Source organism: Sebastes fasciatus, chromosome 5, assembly GCF_043250625.1.
Source record: "Sebastes fasciatus isolate fSebFas1 chromosome 5, fSebFas1.pri, whole genome shotgun sequence".
Taxonomy (NCBI): domain Eukaryota; kingdom Metazoa; phylum Chordata; class Actinopteri; order Perciformes; family Sebastidae; genus Sebastes; species Sebastes fasciatus.
In genome coordinates, this window is record NC_133799.1 from 37,685,233 (window position 1) to 37,712,758 (window position 27,526).

Consider the following 27,526-nt stretch of genomic DNA (forward strand, 5'->3'; position numbering starts at 1 on the left):
TGGTGCATTGTTTATGTTTTTATATTGGGTTAAGTAATAATGAGTGGGACAGAAGTTCATAAACATCTATGTAAGACATGAAAACAAGTATAAAATTATCATTTTATTTGTGGTGAAAACCAAGACAATTTGGTAGTGACTGTTGAAAACTGGGACATTTTAGTGTTTTACAGATATTTATTGGGACTCGGGACATCCAGCTTGAAACCGGGACAATCCTAGACAAACCGGGAAAATCCTAGACAAACCGGGACGTCTGGTCACCGTAAGTAAATCCTTTTGTTCTCCGTCTAAACTAAGGCTGGAGTTCATCAGCATTTTATCAAATCTGCTCGTCAAATCTGAATCAAATGAAACATTTGTTGTAAGTAACAAAAATTATGAATTTATACAACTCAGGGAGTCAACGGAGACCTGTAATCACCTTTTGTCGGATGAGAGGGGACAAACTGCAGATTTAAAGTCTGTCTTTTCTACCAGCAAGAGACGGCTGAAGCGCTAATGTGAATTAAAACATTAGGAACCAGGAGTCAGTGCAGTAGCTGTTTCAAAGTTGAAATGTAGCCTCATGCTAAAGTTTGTGTTTACTAAGTTTAGTTTGATCACTAAATGAAGGTTGCAGCTCACAAACTAATAGAGATTATTGTTTCGTAATATTTACAGCCAGGTGCAACTGTTGTGTAGCTAACTGACAAAGCTGTATAATGTCAAATATGTGACCCGGTTAGAGTAAAAGAGGTCATATGGAGTACGGTCAACTGATCTGACCTGAAACTTGATAAATGTTGTTTAATAATGATGTCAATTCTGGAAGATTCTAAATGACATTTCACAAACAGAAATTAAAATGATGAAACATTATGCTGATAACATTTGACTAAATGTAATAGTCAGTTAGCTGAGCGTAATCATTATAAACTGTATGAACATCACTAACTCTGAAACACACACACTTCTCCATGCATGCAGACTCATGTCTGTGCTGAAGTCCAGACCCAGTTAGCCTAGCTTAGCATAAAGACTGACCTTGCTGAAGACGGTCTTGACGTAGATGGGCAGGTCTCCATGTGGACTGCCGAATCCTCCGACGATGCTGAACCCGAGTCCCTCAGAGCCTTTCTCCAGACTGATGCTGCAGGGCCGCGGACCCCTGAGGAGGAGGAGGAGGGGGTGAGGAAGGGGCTCAGATTCAGGTAAGCACCATCTGTCAAATATGCCTGTGTGTGTGTGTGTGTGTGTGTGTGTTTACTCACTCTGGCTCTGCTGTGTGTGTGTCAGTGTTGGCCGACAGACTGGTGCTGCTGGACAAACTCTCCACCTGAGTGGCGATGGCGCTGATGTTGGTGTCTGCTACCACCTGAGACACACACGCACGCACAGACAAACACACACACACAAGGAAAGAGAGCATCTCAGTTGCTTTACCTGAATTGAATTGATTTAATCTTTTTATATTTGAAAATGAATATAAACTAAATGCAAAAAATAAATAGAAAATAAATGCAAAAATAAATACATTTAAAAATTAAATAAAATGAAATACATAAATAAATAAAAGTGGAAATTAAACAAAAGAGTAAATAAATAAGGAAATTAATACAAAGGTAAATAAATAAAAAAATAAAACAGATATATCAATTTATGTCACATTTTATCAATTTATTAATTGCTACATTTATTTTTAATACTATTTTTGTTACTTTTAATGGCATATTTATTTATCTATCGAGTCATTTGTTTATTTGTTTATTTATTCATTTCTTTTTTATTTTGGCAGGTTCCGTCGTCCATAACATGCTGTCGTGACTGGTAATGATATATAGAATGTTTCTACATCTTAAACCACAAAAACCCACATTTATTCCAGGATTTAAACCTTTGTACATAAATATCTACATCATTTAATCCTTTTAGTAATCAGATGTATTGTTTTCTGACAATTCATTTCCTATAACTTATATATCATGAAACATTTAAATCATGCCGAACCTTGCAGCTACACGGACATGCAGAAATCACAAATCAGTTTTTAATCTGTCTTTAACAACAACAACTACTTTATGGAAGTCTAATGCTACTTACTGAGGTGAATTATTTTATTGGCCTAACTAACTAGGCAGAGAACCAGTTAAAACACCGGACTATATAACAGACACAGAATCAGCTCCAGAGCCTTTGGGCAAACAGCCAAATATAAACTCAGTCTGTCTTATCGGAGTCTCTCTGCTGCTGGCTGATGAAGCTTCATTAGTCCTGCCTGATGCTGCTGCTATCGCACTCCCAGCATGCAACAGTCAGCTTGCTGGACCACACTGATAACACACACACACACACACACACACACACACACACACAAACACAAAATGTGCTGCAGAGAGAGAGAGAGAGAGAATATTCATAGCAATAACTAGTGACCATCTTACGATGTGATCATACCAGCCGCGACACCAAATCGGGCCAGGGGCGTAAGTGGGGGGGCCAACGGGCCCCCCTTCCTACCACCCTACTTCCACACCCATCTTCAAACTTGGCCTTCATTTTGATCTCAACTACACACCTGTAAACTTTTGTGACTGTGTCTTACACGGTTGTGACGCTATCGCGGTGAAAAACTCTGTCTGCAGACAGACAGAAATATAAACACCTTCCTACTCAAACCACTTCTGTGGTAGTTCCCGCTACAGCAGGTGGCTCCAGTGATGACACCATGGATGTATAAAGATGCAGTCATTGGGCCATCAGAGGAAACACAGTAGCATTTTCTTCAACTAATCCCTCAGTCCAGCCTCGGACTGGGTCTGATACACATGACCGGAGGAAGGAATTAGTGCATTTTACAATTTTCAGGACCTAATGATTTAAATGAGGGTTATTCAAGTGTTCGTACTGGGAAGTTGATTTACCTCCAAAAAAAAATGATTCACTGAGTTACAGACGTCTCTTTCCCAGTGTAAGTCTATGGGAAAAAGTCTTTTTGGGCCCAATAAAATCACGTGACGGACACATAAGTTGTAGTACCGCCATTTGGCCACTATGTAAATTTGCTTCAAAGCCCGGCGCTCTTCCTCGGGGTTTGGATGACACACACAGACTCACAAGGTCTAAACAATACCAGCCACACACTGTCGCGGCTGGTAATAATCAGGCTCACAGGAGTCTGATCCCGCAGAATTCCGATGGCCCCTCTACAGATTTTCCACAGATTTTAAGCAAACAGAGATGCTGCTTTATGATCTTAAAGGAATATTGTCTATCACATTAAAACAAAAAAAAAGACCATTCTGCTGAACTCTGCAGATTGGGTCTGTTAATAATTGACCAATCTTGTCTGTGTGTAACCACTGAATCCTTTCCTCTTCCTTTATTTACTCCTGGAGTCTTCATGATTTTGGACTTTTGGATCTTTCTCATATTCATTTGCATTTCATCACATCCTGTTCGTCTGTTTGATTGAGGGCAGGATATATTAAAGATTGTTGACAGATTTTACTGAAATCTGGTAAAAAAAAAAAGTGACAATGAACAACTGATTTTATTTTTGTTGAAGATTCAGCAAATTTTCAGGAGTTGTTAACATTTGGAACTTTTTGTTTTCTCATGAATTTCTGCCTTTACTTAAATGAGACCGACAGTAATTTAGTTTCTTAACATTATGAAGAGATGGTCATTAATTCATACACAACTACTAAAATGTTGAGGATGACACAATAAAATCTAAGACTTGTTTCCATTGTGGTCCTTGATATAACAACATCAGTGATGGAAGAAGTATTAAGATCCTTTACTATTACTTTACGTGGTAAAAGTACTAATTCAACAATATAAAAATACTCCATTACGAGTAAAAGTCAATTTAAAATTCTACATGAGTAAAAGTACTTAAATATTATCAGCTAAATGTACTTAAACTATCAGCGGTAAGTATTGGTTGTGCAGTAAAATGTCTCCTGTGACTGATATCTGATTTTATGTGACATTATTAGATTATTAATACTTATGCATCAACGTCAGAGCAGCATGTTACTGTTGTAGCTGCTCGAGGTGGAGCTAGTTTTACATACAGTTAGCTAGTTCGATCCAGTGGTTCCCAACCTAGAGGTCTGGCCCCTCCAAAGGGTCACCAGATGATAATTAACGAGAGAAGAAAGAAGAAGATAGTAAGTTCTGATACAGAAACTGTGTAGTCATTTTACTACACAGTTTCACATTTTACAACTAGACACTAATTCAGTTTAATGGGTCAAAAATGTTTGGGTCCACTGATTCCATGTTTATCATTAACAAAAACGTTTAACAAATGCTTGTCATATGTGTAAAGTACAAATACCTCAAATTGTACTTGTATAGTACTTGAGTAAATGTACTTACCTTCGACCACTGAAAAGGAGTCCATCATACTACTCACACACCAACACAATAAATACCTCCTACAGTATAGCATCATCAATTAATCACTCAGTCAAACATCCCAAAGAACTGTTCCTCAAAATTACACACAATTTAGAACTACAAAGATAAACTTTCACTTCCAAGTTTCCAAAAGCCAAAAGTTACAAAAGTTAAGAGCCACATTAGCAACAACATGCAGCTGTGATACTGGATGTACTGTTGATGCTGATATTAGGTCTTTGTCAATACAGAGTACGCTAAGTATGTCTTTGATAGTTTAAAGTATGTAAGACGTTTGCACGGCTGAAATCAGCAGATCAAGTCACAGCATCTGATGGGTCACAGAAAGAGGTGCAACACCGGCTGAGTTACCTGCAAGCTGATGTTTCCGTAGCTGTTCTTCAGCATGGTGACGACATCGCTGTGTGACAGGCCATCCACAGACTGACTGTTTATACTGACGATCCTATCGCCCACCTGAACACACAGACACACAAACTTTATTTATATGTGGTATTAATGTGTGTCACGTTATCCCATGTAGGATGCACCACTATAATGGTCTTAAAATAAAAAAAATACCACCAGAAGTCTCTCAGTCTACCTTGAGTCGGTGCGTCTTGGCGGCGACTCCGTTGGCCTGAATCATAGCGATGAAGATGGGGATGTCACCCAGCGGGCTGCCCTTCCCCCCTGCTATACTCACCCCAAGGGAGTCACTGACGCTCTGAGGGGGGAGAGAGGGAGAAAATGGAGACGTAGTAGTAAAGACTTGCTCCAGATGGCGCCTGAGAGAAAAGGATGCCTCATTTCCTAAATTCCCCCAGTGAGTTCAGCGTCCTGCTGGTGTTACTCCATATTCTTTGACCCATGGCATTCTGTGACCTGAATAGGGATTTAATCTGTATTGGCACTATAAATGTTTTCATCATACTTTATCAACAAGGACAATTTTGATAGGTAGGCATATTGGTAAACAGTATGTGGACAGCGTCACATATTTTAACAACCAACAATTGTGAGCTAATATACTCAGACATTAGATACAACATTTTTTTAAATCTGTGATAGGACAAACTTAAATTAATTGTATGAGTCCGTCAGTAGAGCCCAATCACCTCACACTTTGTTCTTTTTCATATTTCATCGTTGATGCTCTGGTGTCACATAATCTAATGGGTCACAGAATACGGTGTAACACCGGCAGTTCCTGAGGAAGCTAATTTCTCATTTGGGAACAAAAATTGAATGAAAATTGTGTTACTTTTTCCATAATATGTTGGTACCAATCACTGACTATCCAGAAAGGAAGCGTTTATATAACGCTGTTGGTACATGAACCAAGTCCCTCTCTCAGGTTTATGGCCATCATAAAGGCCATGAAAATCCTCCAAAGGCCAACACACAAATCTGATTCCAGGCCTGAACTTGGGAAACTTCCCAACCCCAATACCTTCCACTGACAAAGTTCTTTATGCTTTTTTTATACTTGTTCATTTTTATATATATATATATATATATATATATAGTTTTTTTATGTATTGTATTTTGTTGTATGTGTACAGTATGTGTACTACTTGTGTAATACTTTTTAATTTACCCTTGTGATCTCCACCGTACGGATGCCAGCATCTACCCCTACACACACTGAAACACACACACACACACACACACACACACACACACACACACACACACACACACACACACACACACAGAAAAAAATAACAGTGATCAACATTTAACCAGTCCAAAATTATCTATGTCTTATCAATATGACATACTACAATATATAATATTATGTCACTATATTATAGTCTGTGATGCCATGAAAAAAATGCAACAAGATCTCTATGGGCTCTTACTTTGGTAAAGCCATCCCTTAAAAGGACTATTTGTAACTTTCAGAATTGCTTGTTAACAGCGACACCTGTGGCCGTTAAGTCAACGAAAGTCAGCGTCGGGCTCGCGCTTGCTCGCTCTAAATATACCTGAACGAGCATCGCTCAAAACAGTGAGGCGACACACGTCAGCTAAAACCACAATATCACTCTATATTTCAGCTGCTTGGCAGTAATGTTAGCTGACCAGACGAAGGTCTCTCCATGAATCAATGCTGATCCTAGTGTTGGCTTTTCCTGCTTCAGCAAAAGCGGGTCGGTGCCGAGGCTGAAGCAGGAAGAGAAACGTTATCGTCTCCCGACTGCGCCCGCAGGGAGACACCGGCACCCGGTCAGAGACGATAACGTTTCTCGCTGCGGAGCCCCGTCACTTCACAAGACATGGAAAACCTCTGTTGGTCTGGAGGAGCTGCAGCATTTATTTCTGCACAAACGTCCACTGTATATTCACTAGATATTCTCAGAGCTAAACTAACTCCTCTGCAGTGTGGAGTGAGCGTGCATGCTTGTCTAGAGCTGGAGCGAGACAGCGAGAACGCGCGCTGTGTGAGTGAAGGCAAGCAGGCAGAGGAGCAGTGACTCCGGCCACAAGCGAGCGGGCATATGCAAGCGCGCATGGGATCCCGACCTGGTACATTTATACGCTTAAAAAGTTACAAACAGTCCCTTTAACGTATACCTTCAAAGCAACTAAATTTTTTCACTGGAGGTGAAAATGAACAGTTTATTGTTATTTAGTAAAGTTTTATCTTACCCCTTAAACCATGCAGAAACCCCATTCTATTAGAATCCATTAATTTATTAAATAATTATACTTAAAATTCCATTAAAATACCATAGTTACATTAATTTACCCTTTAAAACACATTAAAATGTGCTGAATGCCACCCATAAATGTAAACCTTCACATGGCCTCAACTGATATGAAAATTCAGAGATTGCTTTAATGTTATTTGGTAAATTTGAAGTTTTATTTACCCTATTAACCATGTAGAAAACCCATTAAACCCCATTAATATATTAGAAATCATTGATAGAGTGCTCCAGGGATGATGTATTTTTGTAGGCCAACCAGGAAGTTAGCATCGCCCTGGGTTCCCTCGACAAAAAGCCAATGGGATTGTTCCATTGGGTTTTGGATTATTGCAGAAAATAAACTCTGTGTCAAACACAAGTTTATGATTCTTACACATTTTGTTCAGCAATCTTCACAAACTAACACCACTTCCATGATTTTTGAAGTGTGAATGCAATCGCCAGAAGTAATAAGCTAACGTTAGGCTAGCAACAAACTCCACCACGGTCGCATGAGCACGAATATACACAGGGAAGCTGTAAAGGCAGACGTGTCGGCGTGATAACGTTTAGTAGTCTCATTTAGCCACTTGTTAGCAACCGCCTTTTTTAAGACACACAAAAGCTTCAAAATTCACAAAAGGGGGAATTTATTGATGTATTTTATGTCGTAGAACAAAACGTTAAAATCTCTTCAGCTTGTGTTAACCACAGACCTGATTTCAGGCATCTAACTAAAAACCCATTGACTTCCAGACGAGGAAACTGGAAGTGCTAAAATGCTAACTCATTTCTGGGTTTTAGGACTCACTCTTGTAGCAGTCTTTTATCCATTAACTAAACCCAAATCTGGAGTCAACCCGTTTAACAAGTAACAAAGCTACCTTTACATAAGCACAGTAACTGAAGAATAAAGTCGTCTTAAAGCACAAATTCATTTTAAATCTATACCTTAAAGGCCCTTCATTTTTCAATTATTGTGAAAATTCAGGCTTTAATGCTACTCTGCTACTGTAATGCTCATAATTTTTACTACTTAAAAAACCCTAATCCATGCAGAAACCCCAGCACACTTACTACAGTATACTGTGTTAGTGTTCATTATAAGCTCAAACATGCAGGAATTTGTTTCCTGTTTCCTGATAACTCCGGACTCTACCTGTGCTGTTAGAGGAGGAAGTGATGTCAGTGGTGGACTTCATGTTGTTGTTGAGGGGCAGGGGGTTGGTGGAGGTCGACGTCGGGAGGTCAGAGGTCACGGGGTCACATGATGTTGAGGTGTGTGTGAGGGGTGGAGCCACAACACCTGAGCTGTTCCCACTCACATGACTCATCTGGGACAAAGAGAGAGTTCATGATATTTCTTGTTTCTGTTAATGGCTAACTGTAGATTCTGCGTTTTTTCACATTAAACTCTATGAAATTCCAGTTGAGTTGGACCAAAGCACACTTGGTGATTGTTGGAAAGAGTAATGACGACAGTTTAGATGAGTTTTATTTTGTCTCTTTCCAGTTTGAATGAAGTGTTTTACGATGCTCTGCTATGAACAGCTGATCTCAACATAAACAAAAGTACACGTAGATGATGGCGCAAGCTGAACGGAGAGGGGGGGCAATCGTACTCGGGCACCTTGGCGGAGGTCTGCGCTCTCCGCGTGCCATTCTAGTTTGTCGTATTTTGCACTTGCACTTCCATTTCATGTATGAGCTTAGGGCTGCTTGATATATGTGCTCTCATGTTCCTCATTTTATCATATAAGTTTGACAAGTGTTATATAAATTATTATTGTTACTATTACTACACTAGTTGCCTAGGTTACTTATCTACTTTCTTATGTAAAACTAAAAACTACAATGGCTTATAAGATTTCTTAAAAACAATCACTGCAGGGAATAAACCTTGTGTGTGTGATGTGTCACTAGAAGCCTGTCTGTAAACTGCTGCTTTTACAGCAGTTCGTTGCCCACTAAGGATCCAGAGCAGCACGTCGGTCTGCCGCCCGCCACCGTAGCTCTGCTGTGGGTCCAGCCCGGACAGCTGATGGCGAGGCCCGAGCAGCAGATCTCTCTCCATCCACTCCCCAGCGGGGTCCGACTCTTGCCGCTGCTGTGCGGCCCAAGCAGCCCCGACCCTCGCTCAGATGTCCCGGCATGCAGCGGTCCGACGTGCTGCTCTACAGGACTGGATCCCGGTATTGGTGAGTGACTGCTGCACCGGGTTCTTCAGGGCTGCTACAACAAGCTAACTGTTGGGTTAGCTAACACTAGTAGCTAGCTACAGCTCAATAAAAAGGCCTAAATAAACAGGATTTGTTTTGTTATGTGTTTAAAAGTAGTTCACAATTTAGACGTTATAATTAATTTCTTAATATGCAGCCGTCTGACACTTTACTGGCAGTTCATCACAATACAGCGGTAGAGACTGAAGATGACATTTGGACATCATCATTGGACCAACGTGCTGTCAATCTTGTATTCTGCTGGTTGTTGATTGGTAAGAAGCTAAGGGAGGTTATCCTCCCTTGAAGTGTCATTTGACGTGTCTTGGCCAATCACAGAAAAGCATGAAAAAAATGAAATGCATTGAGTTGATAGAAGAGGTCCCGCCCTAAGGGAGGACAGAGGGTGCTTGTCCTCCTCTAACCCCCAAGATGCCACAACCCCTTTACAGGCTGCCCTTTCCCCTGTGCCCTGCAGGTGTCGCTGTTGAGGCATTTTAATTACACTTTATTAAATAATGGATTTTTTTCCAAAGAAGAGAGAAAAAATATTTTATAAATGATACTGAGATTTGGTAATGGTTTATTTCAACCAATTAATCCTTTATATTTTGATCTCCCTCTTTCCTCTCAAAAAGGAGCAACCTCCTCTGCCTCTATGGACCAGCCTCTACTGACCCACTCTAACATAATACATCCCCTAACCCCAAAAATTGATTCTAACCTCGACCCTAAAACCGAGTGGGAGTCACCTGGCTTCCTTGTGAGTTGCGTCTGGAGGAGATCCAGGATGCAGCTTTGAGTCGTCCGAGCTCCAACAGGACTGGACCCCGAGCACACTGCGGGACACACATGCACACACACACACACACACACACACACGCATGCACGCAGACACACACACACACACACACACACACACACACACACACACACACACACACACACACACACACACATATTATGGAACTTATACATTCACTTTTAGTCCCATGTTTGTGAACAAATACACAGTTGAGCCCACAAACAGCAGGTGCAGTATATCAGAATGTGAAGTAAGGAGTCTGAAACTAACTGTGCCTTCACACCTCACCTGTTTGGTTCAGTTAAAATGAACACTGGTTCGTTTGAGCAGGTGTGCCAGTTGTCATCAAACCGAATAACCAAACTAGAAGTGTGAAAGCACCCTAAATCTGCCTTTAGATGATAAGAAATGTGCTCTTCACTCACCACGAGGTAGTGCACAGAGCAAGGTGCAGACACTTGCAGAGGCAAAGCTCAATGCAGGTATACGTCATCAAAAAACTGCTATGTCACATACAGCTGTTATCTCATTGGTTGCATTTTGAAAGGTCAGCGTTTCTGGAATTTTGACCTCTTCAAAATCAAAAGTTTACATGGAAGATATTCTAGTATATTCTAGTGTCCATCAGGAAGGATCTGGTCCTGTTCTGCCCTCTAGTGGATAAACATTTCCATCTTGCAGATACATATAAATCAAGTGAGAAGTAGGGTCATTTTCTCATAAACTTCTATACAATCAGACTTTTTAAAACCAGAGGAGTCCTGCTGGCTGTTAGAAAGAATGCAACGTTAAGGCACTTCAGCATTGGCTTCAATTCTACCTCTACCCCGGAGGTAGCCCACTTGTCTGACCTAATTGTGTCATTGTCTAGAAAATGCACATGTTCAATAACTTTCAAAACTGAAGCATCCTGATTGGTTTAGGTTGTTAAGAGGCGTATAACATAACAATATAACAACAGATAATCTTAAAAAGAAATAATGTGAGTGTGAGCGTGTGTGTGTGTGTGTGTGTGTGTGTGTGTGTGTGTGTGTGTGTGTGTGTGTGTGCGTGGGTGTGTTACCTTCAATATGGCGGCAACAGTTTCCTGGGAGGCGTGTTTTGTGTCGTCTCCGTTGACCGACAGGATCTGATCTCCCTGCATCAGACGACCATCCAGCTCAGCAGCGCCCCCTCTGACCACCTCAGAGATAAACACACCGCTACCACTCCTAAAACACACACACACACACACACACACACACACACACACACACACACGCAAACACACACACATACACACACACACACACACACACACACACACACACACACATACACACACCAACAGTGATGGAAGAAAATATTCAGACCTTTTAGTAGTAGTTCAAGTAGCAATACCAATGTCAAAATACAGCTAAAAGTCCTCCATTCAAAATTGTACTTAAAGGTCCAGTGTGTAGGATTTAGAGGGCTCTATTAGCAGAAATGGAATATAATATTCATAATTATGTTGTCCTTAGTGTATAATCACATGAAACTAAGAATTGTTGTTAGCTTAGAATGAACCGTTTATATCTACAGAGTCCGCCATGTTGCTCCTCCATGTTTCTAGAGTAGCCCAGAATGGACAAACCAAACTCTGGCTCTAGAGAGAATCTTTTGTGTTTTTCTGTTACCTGAAGGCCACCGTAGTTCTCCGAAACACTTGGAAAGGGAGGGGTGAGAGGAGGGGTATTCAGTTGGTTGCAAACTGCAACCACACCACTAGATGCCACTAAATCCTCCACACTGCTCCTTCTAACTATAAAGGGAGGAATCTCTGTCTGTCTTTCTGTGTGTCTGTATTTCTGGGGACCCAAAGACGTGCAGTGTTGAAGTTGGTGCAATTTGGACACGTTTAATATGAATAAACTTTGAATAAAACAAACCCAGCGCTATATGCAGCAGCGGGGGCGGGGCTTAAGGGCTCTGCAGACTCCAGCATGTCATCTGCAGCGGGCAGACCACGGATCATTAACTGCAGTTCACTTTTGCTGCTGGATCGGTGATCGCTACATGAATGCTGGTTAATGTTATAATTTACCAACTTTTCTTCCCTGGAGTCAACGAGCATGAGCCGATAGCCTACAGGAACAGAGTCACTCTGCAATTGCAACTCAAATTGTGTAAGTTTGCCATACTAACTTATAACTTTACTACTGGCAAAATACCTTCACTCAGTAAACCCATGCTCTACTTTAGAACAACAGCAGTTATGTCAAAGCAAGTGACTAACACGGCTATTAGGAAATTACCTCTGCTAAGTGTATTTCACCAATGTTTCAGCCAGTACTACTTGCGCGACTTGGGTGTATTTTCCTCCGTGAGTAAGACTGTATTTCCCCACCGTATACTAACTTATAAGACTAATAACGTTACCGCCAGCAAAATACCTAATACCTAATAGACTGTTAGCAGCCGCCGCTTGGGTGTGTGACGCATCTATGTCATGGCAGGTGTATTGCTCAGGACACAAGGAAGCGCTGCGTTTAGAGTGAAGTTGTTAGTATGAGAAGCAATACCACAGGCCATGCATTCAGTCTGTTCTAAACAGGAATGTTTGGAATGGGCACCTCAGTTAGTTAAGTAAAAGTATTAGCATCAAAATATACTTAAAGTACCAAAAGTAAACATGCTCATTATGCAGAATGACCCATTTCAAAATAATATAATATAGAATGTAATGGATAATGTTCAGCTATCGCCCTGAAGGGGATTCTTATACAACAATGACCCGCTAGCTGTAACTCTTTATCCTGCTTATTACACGGCTACTTACTGAAGAAATCAATATTTTGACACAAAAACGGTCCTCCAGAGTCCGACATCAGAGCTGCGCCCATAGCAATGGTCTGTTATACATAGCAACGGTCTGTTATACAGAAATTACAGACTGCAGAACGCTGTGATTGACCAATCAGAATCGAGTATTCAACACAGCCGTGTAATAATGAATTATAATTATTGATGCATTAATGTGTTCATCACTTTAATGTTGCAGCTGGTAAAGGTGGAGCTCATTTTAATTAACTTTGTATACTGCTGGGCAGATTAATCTATAATAATACCTTGTAATTTATTAGTTAATTAAATTTTGTGTAAATAATCTGAATCTGTAAAGAAATTTAAGTGATTAAATTAATGTGGTGGAGTAAAAAGTACAATATTTCCCTCTGAGATGTAGTGGAGTATAAGTATAAAGTAACAGAAAATGGAAATATTCAAGTAAAGTGCCTCAAAGTTGTACTAAAGTACAGAACTTTAGTAAGTGTACTTGATTTTAACCAACAACAGCATTAACACACACAAAGTGTTGTGTAAGTGTAACTGTGTGTGTGTTTTTTTTTAAGGCGGACCTCTTCCCGACGATGCTGAGTCCCAGCCCTCTGCCGCTCCTCTTGTGCAGTTCCACCTTAAAGACATCCAGGTTTTCCTCGTCTCTGTACTGAGCCTCGTCCCTCAGCACTGTCAGACGAACCTTCGCCGGCGTGTGACGCAGGGCGGCGATGGCCTCCTCGTGGGACGCCCCGCGGAGGTCTACCCCGTTCACCTGGACACACATGACAATAAAAATCTAAAATCTCGTGCCTCTTCCACCTGATGAATATTATCAATCAATTTAGAATCCATCATCATTGTGAATCCGTCATACATCATTTTCAATTCCTCACATCTGGACTGCTGTAAAGGTCTTAAATCCCTTCCCTTTCTCTAATGTAGAAATAGGGCTAAAATTATGATGCAAACTCATATCTTTATTATATTTTTTCATGTCCACTAAAATGAACTTTTCGACTGAGACAGTATTGCTTTTTTTTTACTAAGATTTAGTTTTTCTAAAATAACAAAATAAATTGAATATAGGAATTTGTCTTGGTGTTTTGGTGCATAACAATAAACACAGTGAGTTAAGCACTGTTGAATTACTTTATATACTGCTGGGGAGTTTAATCTATAATAATACATCATCATTTTGTCGTAGTAGTAGAAGTGAAGTAAAAAGTACAATATTTCCCTCTGAGGTGTAGTGGAGTAGAAGTATAAAGTAGCATAAAAATGGAAATACTCAAATAAATTAAAAGTACCTCAAAATTGTACTGAAGTACAGTACTTAAGGACATGAGTATTTCTCCAGCAGGGGGAGACACTGTCTACATGTATCAGCCTGTGATTTAATCTCTTGATTTTAAAGTAGAAACTCATCATTTTATAATCCCTAGATAATAATACTGCAGTATGAGTACCATTAGTACTAGCATTGCTGACGCAAATATTAGAAGGAACAGCAACAACAGCTAAATTAATTAACGAATGAATATCGTATTTCAACTGCAGTATGAGCAATATAAGTTGTAGTATTACTAACAGTATTAGTTACAGCAATAACACTACTAATGACGGTATTCGCAGTAACAGTGTTAAAAGTAATGATTTATGTCAAGCAGCTAAGAAACCAAAACAGGACATGTAGACAAAATAACATCCACACACTCGGGAGTATTAGCAGTACTACCAGTACTGCAGTGCTGTGTGAGTAGTACCTCGAGTATCTGGTCTCCTGCCCACAGTCGTCCGTCTCTGGCTGCGGCTCCTTCTTCATAAACCTCATGGATCACTATGGCGTCCTGGTGGAAAGACACCGAGAAACAATGAGAGAGAACAACATTTTGAAGTATAACTGAGGCCCTGTTCAGACCTGGTATTAACATGCATCCTCAGTGATCACACTATTTGTGAGAGACGGTGTGTGGTGAATGTTCGGTTATTATATACATTTAAAAAATAAAGAGGAAGGAAGAAACAAAACAATAAAAAAGGACAAGTGAATAAAGTAAAAACCACCAGCATTGTGTGTGTGTGTGTGTGTGTGTTACCAGCTGTGTGTCTCTTCCTCCCACTATACTGAGTCCGAGTCCTGATCGACCTTTACAGATCTCCAACAGCATCTCCTGACCAGGAACCACCGCACAGCATGATGGGTCTGAGGAGGAGGAGGAGGAGGACGAGGAGGAGGAGGAGGAGGAGGAGAAGGATTAGTTTATTACCTCTCCTTTAAATAGAAGATATGTTCAACCATATTCTGCCGTTTTTCACTGCAGAGGCACAATGTTTGGACCTGTATGTTATGTAGGGAAGTATATACACTGTATGTATGTGTAACTTTTACCACAGGCTGCTCTGTTTTTGGTTGTTTTTGTAAAACATCATTATAAGTTCCCCTGTGAATATCATATGTCAAGTTACTGCTGTAAAAAGAGGAAATAAAAGTGAACGAGTCCAAATCTATCTGGATCTCCCTGTGAAGCATCTTTAGATTTGTGTTTGTGTAGGTAAATATGTAAGCTAACATCTTCCCAAGGGTTTTTTTCCTGCTCGTATTAATAAGTCGTCATGGTAACAAGTCAATCAACAACACCGACTCATATCGACCGACTGCAATCTGCAACCACGCCACTAGATGCCCCAAATCCTACACACTGTACCTTTAAAGTACCAAATTAGAAGTACTCATTATGCAGAATGTCCCATTTCAGAATAATATATATATATATATCTATATAGATATATATATATATTTATTATTGGATTCTAATTATTGATGCATTAATGTGTTCATCGCAATAGTGTTGCAGCTGGTAAATGTGGAGCTACTTTTAATGACTTTATATATTGACAATTGACAATTGATTGTTGTGTTTCCAGAATATGTTTAGCCTAACTTAGCAAAGACTGTTAGCCTAAGACCTTCCAACAACCAAGGAGGGTGAAAAGTGGATATGTCACGAGTCATCATTGCGTCATATTATTGGGGTACAACACATGCGCAGTCTGCACTCGCCGAAATTGAGCCAATAGCAACGCACGACCACAGCTCCAGTTACACTGCACATGTGTCATACCCCATAGCTGAAGACCTGTGTCCCAGCCTAATAAACCTAATAAACCTAATAAACCTTGCCAACAGCTCCATAGCTCCATTACAGAGTTGTTGATTTAATGCTGTGATTGAAATTTTGGTACAGATTAAAAAAAAAAATTACCATCATGTTTCCTGAAGATTTAATATTTGATGAGATGAAACTTAATATTAGATGCCTGTGGTAGTAGATTATAAGACATTTAAATCCAAATTCTATGCTACATATTAACTGTATACTACACTGTATATACTGTACACACAGAACTTTACAGTGTACAAGAAGTCAACATACTTACAAAGAGGAAATTATGTGATACCTGTGTTGTCAGATGTCAATCAAACTGAAACTTTAGAGTGAGGACCCTCACAAGTACAGAAGTACAAACGTGTGTTTGTGTGTGTGTGTGTGCGTGTGTGTGTGTGTGTGTGTATACCTCTGTTGGCGGTTTGCAGGTCGGGGCTGATCAGAGGAGGAGATACAGCTGTCTGTTTACTGGAACTGCTGGAAGACCTGCAGGACTGAACGCACGCACGCACGCACGCACGCACGCACGCACGCACGCACACACACACACACACACACACACACACACACACACACACACACGCGGAGATCAGATTAAATGTATCGATTAGCTCAGTGAAGCAGCAGACAGATCAGTCTCAACAGAGAACAGATGAAGGATAAAAAACTGCAACTAAAGAAGGAAAAGAAAACTATTGAAACATTAAATAGTAGTATTATTATTTGATGTAAGAAATTAGCTTATTGATATGAAAAAGCAGGATGTTTACTTACAGCGCTGATCAAATATGAATCAATATTCTGTTACTGTAATGTCTATTTCTCTCCTCAGATGTTCTCAGAATCATCTTGTAGTGTACTGTTTAGCTGTAAAATGAGAAAGTTTGCCCGGCTGGTGTGCGGTGTTTGGTATTTCCTCAACAGATCTCAACATGGCTGCCGGGTCACAAACTTTCTAATTTTACAGCTAAACAGTACACTACAAGATGTTACTGAAAACATTTGAGCCGAGAAATAGGCATTACAGTAACAGAATATTGATTCATATTTGATCAGCGCTGCCTAGTTTGACCGTTTGATCAGAGTTTGCGAGTGATTGACAGCTGCTCAGACGGCAAGGCTCCAGCTCGACTCTGATTGGCTGTTTTCCTCCAGTCTGTGAAATCTTGCAGATGCCATTAGGAGCACCGGACAGAGGCACATGATTTTTTTCAGATTACCTGTCTCATGCACTACTGTCAGGATATAGTGACCCTTTTATAAAAATAACTTCTTTAAATCATATTCGCTCATGTTGGTTTCAGGGGTTAAATAAAACAGACTTTGCTGACAAAGGTACAACCAGAAACCAGATACAAATACAGAAACTCTGGTGACAAGCAGGATCAGGTGAAACCGTCACTGTGAGGATTAGAATTATTCCACAGAGATTTGTGCTCACAACTGTGAACTCAGATTATCTGTCTACTAACGTAAACACAGTTATTGTGTTGTTACCTGCTGCTCCAGCAACGCCTTCGGAGCCTGAAGCTCATTTTCTGGAGACTCTGCAACTTTCAGCCTCTGCAGGAAATACACACACACACACACACACACACACACACACACACACACACACACACACACACACACACACACACACACACACACACACACACACACACACACACACACACACACACACACACACACACACACACACACACACAAGGTGAATATTTGGAACAAAACACTGAGGATAAAGTCTATTTACTATGACCATTCAATCAAGTACTGTACTTAAGTATAATGTTGAGATACTTGTACTTGAACATTTCCATTATCTGCTACTTGTACTTCTACTACACTATATCTCAGAGAGAAATATTGCACATTTTACTCCACTAAATTGAGTTAATACCTTTAGTTACTTTGTAGATGAAGATTTTTTTTTTAATATAATGATCCTATAAAATACAAAGCATTGTTATACAGTAAATGAAACCACCTGACCTATAAAATGAACATAATTAGCTCTATTGCTGCCAGCTACAATATTTAAATAAATCTTACATGTTACTGCATCAATAATAATATCTAATAATGCAACAACTACAGAGTCTACTTTGGCTGCATAATGAGCACTTTTACTTGGAACCTTTAAGTACAGTTCCTTGATACTACTTTTGTGGGTTTATTTAAATAAGATTTTGAATTTTAAAGAACTTGTAACAGAGTATTTTTAAATTGTGGTATTTCTACTTTTACTGAAGTAAAAGCTCTTTGTACTTCTTCCACAGTATGACACGGACAGAGTGTCAAAATGAGTGAGAGTCAGTGAGGTTGGTTACCTTTTTGGAGGTGTCGTTCTCTCTCAGACTCTTGGGGGCGCTGTTGCTGTTTCTGTTTCTGTTCCTGTTGTTCTGTTCGGCTTCATCGCTTGTCTCGTCCTGCTCAACAGACCACAGATCAGTTTACAAGTTTCAAATCCCTGTGAAATGTGGGCCGAAAATACCAGTTTATCCCTCTCTAGTTACACCTGTATCTAGAAGTTTTGTTATAAATTAAACTACCCAACAGTTTATACAACTACAGCTGAAACCATTAGTTAATTAATGCATGAGTAATAATAATCAAATGATATAATATATAATAGTATAACAGTCACAGGGGACATTTCTATACTTTAACTACATTTCCCTGATTATACTTACATACTTATACTTAAGTAAAATGTTCAATGCAGGATTTTTACTTGTAACAGAGTACTTTTACAGTGTGGTATTAGTTAAGTAAAATATCTGATTACTTCTTCCACCACTGGCCCCTACACACAGAGGGGTAAGGGGTTAAAGGTCAACCTAAACCATAAGTGAGTGAATAACTTTATTTCACCTTTCAAACCCAGAGTTACAAGGTGCTTCACAGGGGCACATGCAGTGCTCGAAGAGGGCCGGTACTCACCGGTACACAGTTCTACAACTACATTTTTCTCCTTGGCGTACCGTGACTTTTTCATGCGTAGCAGCACTTCTCACGAGCTGCCGGTATTTTCTTTATTTCTTGTAAATACTCATCGTATCTTGGAGATTCAGTGAGAACGAGGGTGCTGTAATTTATCAATACAATGTTCACGTCCTTTTTGTAAAATAATCAGTGAACTGTTCGTCATAACTTTTTTTATTTGTGAACAAATATAATTAATTAAATATTATTTAAAGGTTTTCTGAATCTGCTCTTTAAGGGGCAAACATTTCCAGAAGAATTAAATGTTCAGACAAAGGCTTTGATATGTGTAAATAATAAAATATTAATTTAATTAGTAATAATAATGGTCCAAAATTATGTTAAATTGCATAGTTTTAAGTCAAAAACCTTCAAATTTTCTTGGGGGAGGACCCCCAAACCCAATATCTCCTAGTATGTTTTATTCACTGTAGAAATTGAGAATGTGTCTCTTTTTCCTGCTGCATAATAAAGTATGTAGGAGCATCCTGACTGGGACACTGCTCCTAAAACCTGAATGATACCCGACTATAGGCTACAAATAGCACTTTAACTATTAACACTAAACACACCACCTTAATCCTAGAATGTTCCAGTGTGAATATTATTGTAGTATTATAGGCCTACTATAGAAGATGCATAGCCCAGTATAATAATATAACAATAAAACCACAGCTGATTATGACTGACACAGTTTAACATGCTTAAAGAACTAATGAATAAATAAGAATAAGTCGCAAGAGATTGCTGATACCGGCCGATGCACATGCCAACATGTGAATAAGAGGAGTACTGGCACTTCTTCTTTTCAACTTCAAGCACCGTGCACATGAGAATTTCAGGGAAACAAATAAACACAATAAAGAGACAACTACATCAAATCATTGCAGTAAAAAAGTTATAAAATGCCAGTATGTTTTTTTTACAGGTTTTTAAAAGTTTTGAAAATGTGACCCAAACTCAGCTGTTCTGCTACTGAGGGGGAGTTTGATCACCCTTATTATTTGTCTTAAGCCTGTACTGAAGAACCTTAAGCAACATGTGGTTGTCATATCTGAGCGAAGGCTAACAGGTTAAAAGATCAGATATTTATAATGAAGCCAAATGACAGAAAGCTTTAAAAGTAATCTCAAAGTTCTTAAACAAACGGCGAGCCGGTGAAATCCAGTCAGGACTGGAGAGAAATGTTCTCTGGTTTTTGTGTTTGCTTGAAGTTTTGCTGCTGCTGCTGCTGCTGCAGCACTGACGCAGGTAAATAGTATAGTCAAGGTAAATAATAACACAGCAGTAAAGTCGAGAAGAAATGAAGATGTGGATTTTCTTTTGGGGGGAATATTGGTCTGGCCAATGATCTTCTTTGGGGAACACTGTCACTGTTTCTGAGATGATAAGAGAGAGAGAAAGAGCACCCATCCAAATATTCACATTTGATATCAATGTGAGGAGTGGGATTCAGGAAGTGAATATATTGGAGTGGAGAGCAGTAGATTTGGACTGACCAGTGTGTCCGATGACGGGTGGAGCGTCAGGCTGTCAGGGGGGCGGGGTCCGTCTGTGGGGACGGAGACACTGAGACCAGCTGGAGAGACAGACTGACACAGAAGAGGAAGAGAATATACATGTATAAAGGTCAGTCTACAGGTGCCTCTCTCCTCCCTCCACCTCCATAATCCAGACTGACTCTCAGGAATTAGTATGTCAGTAAAAGGAGAGTGAGAGTGAAATCAAATGACAAGTTTGACAGCCGATTAGACTGTTATCAGGTCAGTAGGGCCCTACTACACCCAATAGTAGGTTTTATCATCTATTCACATGGTCGATCACTGAAATAAGGTATAAAAGAAGAGGACAGCAACCATAGTAATTATGACAGGAGCAGAAGTGGATGTCAGGCGCTGTAGTATAGACAGTGTGAAACTCCATAAGGGGTGGAGGTCACAGGATTTTCACCCAGGAGGCCAGAGTTTGTATCCCATTTGAAACCAACACGTGTAGTTGTCTTTGTGTTCACAACCTTAAAAGGATGGTATGTAAGTTTTTTACACTTATAAACACGTTTTAATCATTTTTTATTGCCAATGTGTGAACAGGTTCTTGATCACACTGACTAACAGACTGACAGGTAACTCACTGATTCTGCATCATCAGAGCATCATCAGGACCCCCATGGGGAAATCAAATACTCATGACTGACAGCAGGTTTGTATGCACTTTAATGTTTCTGATGTCTTCATTTATGTTCTCCGGTGTCACACAGAGACAAAAGTATGTGGACATGGATCTGTGTGTGTGCGTGTGAGTGTGTGTGTTGTTACCTCTGGGCTGACAGGGCTGAGGACAGGGGGAGGAGGGGGAGTGGAGCAGGGGGCGACGGCCATCTGGTTTATAGCATCCTCATTTCTACAGAGAGAGAGAGAGACAGGCAGAGAGAGACAGAGAGGGACAGGCAGAGAGAGAGACATAGAGGGACAGGCAGAGAGAGAGACAGAGAGGGACAGGCAGAGAGAGAGACAGAAAAGGACAGGCAGAGAGAGAGACAGAGAAGGACAGGCAGAGAGAGAGACAGAGTGGGACAGGCAGAGAGAGAGACAGAGAAGGACAGGCAGAGAGAGAGAGACAGAGAGAGACAGGCAGAGAGAGAGACAGAGAGAGACAAAGAGAGACAGGCAGAGAGAGAGACAGAGAGAGACAGAGAGAGACAGAGAGGAACAGGCACAGAGACAGAGAGAGACAGAGGGACATCAGTCAGTTTTGGCTGCAACATGAAAACAGGACAGAAACAACAAAAGCACATTTCCTCTTCAGTGGGGAACTGATGGAGTTTATTATTAATGCAGAGCTTCACCACCTGAGACCCCTCTCCAGTATGAACACATGTCTGCTCGGTGTTTCATTACAGTATCTGTCCCTGTGAGAGCAGATCAGTCACAGAGCTGCAGAGGAGCTGCAGCCTGCAGCAGCACTGCAGTGCAGCTGCACTAACACGACTGCAGCAGAGCTACACACAGATGGAGACCTGGGTTACATCCATGGGTTACATCCTGGTCCACTTTGACATCCAGCTTTGTTTTTATGAAGGTTGGAGCACCTCTTGTAAGTCACACAAACATGTGTGTTAAAGGAACTGTATGTAACTTTTTAGCCGTATAAATTGTTTTTTATTGCCAATGTGTGAACAGGTTGTACCCTAACTTAAAAAATGAGACCTTCCAAGACTTTCTGGGTTTCCTCTATCAGCCTGTAGACCATTAATTGTGACCATATTTTCAAACCCCTAAACTGGGACCCTTAAGTGTACCGCATGTTCATGCACGTTCATGCACACGCACGTGCACATTTGAGCACGGAGTGGGATCAGAAAGAAGGCATTTTTATAGAGGGGTGCATTGACAGTGACACTGACAGTTTGGGAGTCCTGTAGAGCGTGTCCCTCAGAGGAAACGTATTGTTGTCTGGGACTACATACATTATTTTTCAACTTTAGTTTTGAACCCGAACAATCTCTATCTCATCATGTTGCACAGCCTCAGCCTATTATATTTAAAATTGTGGAGCTCAGACGACATTTTAGTCAGGATGGAGACACCAGGTGAAAGACTGACAGGAATGGACAGTCCTGAGGGAGTTATCAGAGGAGCAAAATGCCTGTTGATGCTCAGAAGGAACTGTAGAGAATAATTAATCAAAACGACACGTTTGATGTGCACATAAGCACGGAGGGTTCTGTGGTTCAAAACTACACTAAATGTAACCAGCGGATATCTGTTGTGTCCGTGCGTAATTGTGGCTTGACAGTGCACAACATCACTCTCTATAGAGACTGCAGCAGTGCGCTGTGCTGGCTCTCTGTATATTTATCTCATGCACACAAATGAATTAATGAGTGCAACATAATAAACGTCTATGTAAGTATAATATTGTTATTATTTTAATTGTAGTTAAAACTGGGACAATTTGTTAGTAACTGTTGAAAACCGGGACATTTTAGTGTTTTACAGATATTTGTCGGGACTCGGGACACGTCAGCTTGAACCTGGGACAGTCCCGGACAAACTGGGACATCTGGTCACCGTACTGTAGACTGCTTTTAATGCCATGCACACTTGCGAGTGCCTTAGCCGTAGCTAACGTTCAGTTAGAAATAGAGTCCGCTAATGCCAACAGACGACCACCCCCCATCACAACTCAGACTCCATGGAAGCACAAAAAAAAACATAGTCCGTCTTGCAAAACAGGAATGTGACCAACGTCACGTGGGAAGTGAGTGGTGAAGCAAGAGAGAGACAGCAGCGGCAAGCGTGTGCGAAAATGAGTTAGCAGCAGAGCAGAAGATAATTAGTTTAGCTCCGAGAATATCAAGTGAATGTATGGTGGACGTTGCAGTTTGTGCAGAAATGTGTCTTGTTTCCCTGCTGCTGAGTGAAGTGACAGCAGGGGTTAACTCTGGAGCGAGTAACGTTATAACGGCCCAGGAGACCAAAACTACGGTGTCTCCCCTGTGCCTTCTGCCCAAGGTCAGGAGGCTGAGGCAGGAAAAGTTAACACTAGGATCAACATCGGCCAGGCCTTCGATTGATGGAGGGACCTTCGTTTGCCAAGTTAACTGCTGTATGCTCACATTATATAAATGTGTAAAAGTGAGTTAAGGCTAAAGGAGATGATGGTAATATAGTCAGACACCCGCTAGGGGAGCTGTTAAGAAAGGGATGCTGTTTTAGAGGAAGATTACCTTGGGCTTTGTATGTAACCAGAAGTCTCCTCTACAGACGTGAGCAGTAATCCTCTCCATATGTTTACGGTTTTTGCAAGCTTCGATAAAGTTACTCTGAGGACAGTAAGGTGTATGAGCAGTCTTTAATAGCCAAAGTTACCACACTAACATTACTGCCAAGCATGTGAAATATATAGTGATATTGTGGTTTAGCTAGCTAATGATGCTAACGTTAATCAACATTGCCTGTCAATCACGTTCAGTGATTCTCGCGTGTGTCACTGTTTTGACCGATGCTTGTTCATGTCTATGTAGAGCGAGCACATGCACGACAACAGGACGATGACTGTCGTTGACTTAACGGCCACAGGTGTCGCTGTTAATAAGACATTTCTGGTTCTTACAGGGAGTCCCTTTAAATGAATCTAATGTGGATACTTAATTTGTAACCTCAATATCTTAAAGTTGAACTCTGGTGATTTTCTACACCATCAGTGTGTCTCCAGGTGTTAGGGAGTTCTACTGCACATGTTTTAAAAGTAGTATAAAGCCTTTAGTGTCTCCAGGGGGAGCTGTTTGAAGTCTGATAAATGTCCTCAAGTGATGTCACTTGAGTAAGCATTGGTTGGGTCTTAAAGCTACAAGTTTGAAGATGAAAACATTCTGGAGGTGTGGAGTTAGAAAGAAGTGAGCTGACTCTGTAGCCCGCTGCTCATCTCTGCAGCAGGCTAGCGTCTCGAGGCTACATTAGCTGCTAGCCAGCATAACACACCACAATCTCACCAAAGAAGGTAGGCCTACTGTATATTGCTAAGAAGTGAAAGTCAATCGGTCATTCCATTGCAACATCAGCGCCCAGCAGCAGAGCTATGCTTCCGCCATTTTGGACTGAAAGCGACTACCGAACGTCAGTAAAACGTCCGCCTACAAAGTGCATACAAAAGTAAAACGACATTATTTCTATTCTATTGTCATATTTAATGTCATTAACGAAATGGCATGTGTTGAACAATAAAAAGAACCGGATATGTCATATGAGCGTGCAGGGCGGTGCAGGGCGGTGCAGTCCCGTGGGTCTGATGCACGTTCATTATGCCGAGGAAAACAAATCTGGATTCAGCTGTTAGTGAGTTTCACTACTTTTAGGACATCATGATTTAAATGAGGGCTGTTTAAGTGTTCCTACTGGGAAGTTGATTTACCTTAAAAAAAACCTGATCCTCTGATTTACAGACGTCTCTTTATACATCCATGGCTATGGCCTCATTGGTGTCCAAAATGGCGGCAGCGCGACCGCAACGCCATCTAGCGGCTGTTAAAAAAGCACCGGAGTTTTGTCTCTTTGCTTCTATACTCTTTGCTAGAGGCTCCAGCTACATTAGCTACTAGCTAGCATAACACATCACAATCTAACACACAACCCCTGTCCAGTTGTATTGTGGGTAATGTAGGCCCCGAGAACAATGTGTGGAATAAAAAAGATGATAGGAAACAGTATGAGAGAAAATTCAGGGAGAGATGTCCAAACATTGAAACACTCATTCTGTCGGGACGCTGTGTCCGTTGTCTTCCTCTATGACTCACTACACGGGACAAAACAGCAACGCCAGCCGCTCATGTTCGTCCTGACAGCCTCATGTCTGCTGGGTCGGACCATTACTGGGCTGATATCGGGATTCTGACCTTTACATCATCATCTGTGTCTGCTGAGCAATTTCATCTGTCAAAGTTCATGAAGCCTGAGCGGTGATGTGGACTGAGGAGACAAAGACGGCTGCTGATTAGACTTCCTCTCCTCCTCCAGCAGCTGGTGACTCACTAAATGTTCCTGATGGGAACATCATTGTAATCTAAACTCACACTAAACAGCAGCTCCGCCGGGCTCAGCTGAGGGAGGAATTATCAAATCTGCATCTCTACACCACCACCAACAACAACGACAAGTCTTCTGGGTAATGGAGCAGAAAACCAACAACGCGTCCCCGAAGTATGCCGACGGACATGAAGGAGGAGGCGATGAGGGAGATGATACCTGGAGTCTGGCACAGAGGACATCTGCTACATGACGCCATATGGTATGAATCCACCATCAGGACACTTCAAGCCCGCCGCGGTGGAGCCGTCTGAAGCCGGAGCGTTTGATTTGAGGCTTCGGCATTAATGGAGCCATCTGTGGAGCTCCAGGATTAACATCAGAGAGGACCGAGATGAAGGTTTTGTCTCAGAGTCTCATTCTGGTTCATTATTTAGACTCCATCATTAGTGCTTCTCGACTCCACTTCACAGAGATCACCTGTCAATCAAACAGTGAGGACGGTGTGATGGAATTTTCCATCAATTCTTATCTTATTGGTAGAAAGGTCAGAGTGTTTGTCAGAGTGTCCCTCTGTTGACATTATTGGGTTGGAGTCCTGTCTAGAGGAGCCACCGTTATCTGTACAGCTGTGCCTGTAGTGGAGACCGTAGAGCCAGTCGCTAGGGCAACCAGGGTCAGAGATGCCAGAGGAACGAAGTAAGTCATAACATGATAAGGGGTAAGACACTGAGCACCAGGGAGGAAGGGCAGAGTTGTGAGGCCTTCACGCAGAGAGCATCTATTGTGGAGACCTGACAATTCTCCTTGATCAAGCTTCAATAAACCTTCTTTTGTAAGACATCATCAGCTCCGGACCTCTTCCTTCCAAAGATAACTTGTGTATCAATTATTCCATCACAGACGGGACTGTGATATCTTATTTTCTGTAGCCAATAAACCAACAAAAGAGTGAGTGCAGTGTTGATACCTGACTAGAGGAGTGAAGAACACTGAGGGTGAAAAATGACCCTCCTCCCAAAAAATAGAAATATCTTTCTGTGATTTTTCTTCTCAAAGAGGAAGTTCAGCCTGTACATATTTAATAAAAACAATGTTTTTTTCTGTTTTTCTGCATCTCTGTGTTTACCCTCAGCTGGCAGGAAGTCATGCTGTTGGAGGAGGTGTTCAGGGTCACTGAATATTAAGGGATAATCACATGCAGTTTGGGGGGAAAACCATGCAGTTTTTTGAATGCAGTATAAATGTGTTATTTTCGCGTATTCTAAAAAATATGTATTTTCATATTTCAGCGTACTGGGGTCCCTAAACAGTCCTGGAATTGCAGAAATTAGATATGACTGTAAAGCTGAGACTCTTGTGGATCCACTGAGCCAAACTGTATTCATGTGTGATGATGTTAGTCCCCATAGGAGACATTTCATCGTAGTGAGACCATTTTTTAAATTTTTACATTACTGTATAAAATGAGCTGTGGTGACCTCTATGATGATCACAGCCTCATGAAACTTTACAGCCACAAACTAGAAACCTAGAGCATTCAGAGGATGGATGGATCAGACTAGAGACCTAGAGCATTCAGAGGATGGATGGATAAAACTAGAGACCTAGAGCATTCAGAGGATGGATGGATCAAACTAGAGACCTAGAGCATTCAGAGGATGGATGGATCAAACTAGAGACCTAGAGCATTCAGAGGATGGATGGATAAAACTAGACACTTAGAGCATTCAGAGGATGGTTGGATCAAACTAGAGACTTAGAGCATTCAGAGGATGGATGGCTTTCCTAGCTAGATTGACAATAAGGAGCTTTCTGAGCAGTTTACAGAACAGAAGTGCTTGCCATCCAATCACAGAAAAATGCATTTCCTGCAGAAATCTCCAAATGTCAAAAGTTATTGATACCAAATCACAGCATGTCTCTTTCTATGGTGTTCCTC

General features: G+C 41.0%; 1 protein-coding gene across 6 annotated transcripts in view; it reads right to left on the reverse strand.

Moving 5' to 3' along the window:
- Positions 1 to 27,526, reverse strand: part of patj (PATJ crumbs cell polarity complex component) — a 200,292-nt gene that overhangs the window by 5,682 nt on the left and 167,084 nt on the right. For 5 of the 6 annotated variants that reach the window (XM_074636625.1, XM_074636621.1, XM_074636626.1 and 2 more), the window contains 16 exons: positions 21,376 to 21,460; positions 20,560 to 20,652; positions 18,406 to 18,504; positions 17,573 to 17,638; positions 16,485 to 16,569; positions 15,005 to 15,111; positions 14,672 to 14,755; positions 13,487 to 13,680; positions 11,173 to 11,320; positions 10,057 to 10,143; positions 8,245 to 8,419; positions 5,990 to 6,036; positions 4,994 to 5,116; positions 4,762 to 4,866; positions 1,254 to 1,357; positions 1,027 to 1,150 (listed from right to left, as the gene is read on the reverse strand). In XM_074636625.1, the coding sequence (XP_074492726.1) occupies positions 1,027 to 1,150; positions 1,254 to 1,357; positions 4,762 to 4,866; positions 4,994 to 5,116; positions 5,990 to 6,036; positions 8,245 to 8,419; positions 10,057 to 10,143; positions 11,173 to 11,320; positions 13,487 to 13,680; positions 14,672 to 14,755; positions 15,005 to 15,111; positions 16,485 to 16,569; positions 17,573 to 17,638; positions 18,406 to 18,504; positions 20,560 to 20,652; positions 21,376 to 21,460 (1,726 nt within the window). Of the gene's footprint in view, positions 1 to 1,026; positions 1,151 to 1,253; positions 1,358 to 1,386; positions 2,369 to 4,761; positions 4,867 to 4,993; positions 5,117 to 5,989; positions 6,037 to 8,244; positions 8,420 to 10,056; positions 10,144 to 11,172; positions 11,321 to 13,486; positions 13,681 to 14,671; positions 14,756 to 15,004; positions 15,112 to 16,484; positions 16,570 to 17,572; positions 17,639 to 18,405; positions 18,505 to 20,559; positions 20,653 to 21,375; positions 21,461 to 27,526 lie in introns of those variants that run through there. The other variant, XM_074636627.1, reaches the window with a different exon arrangement.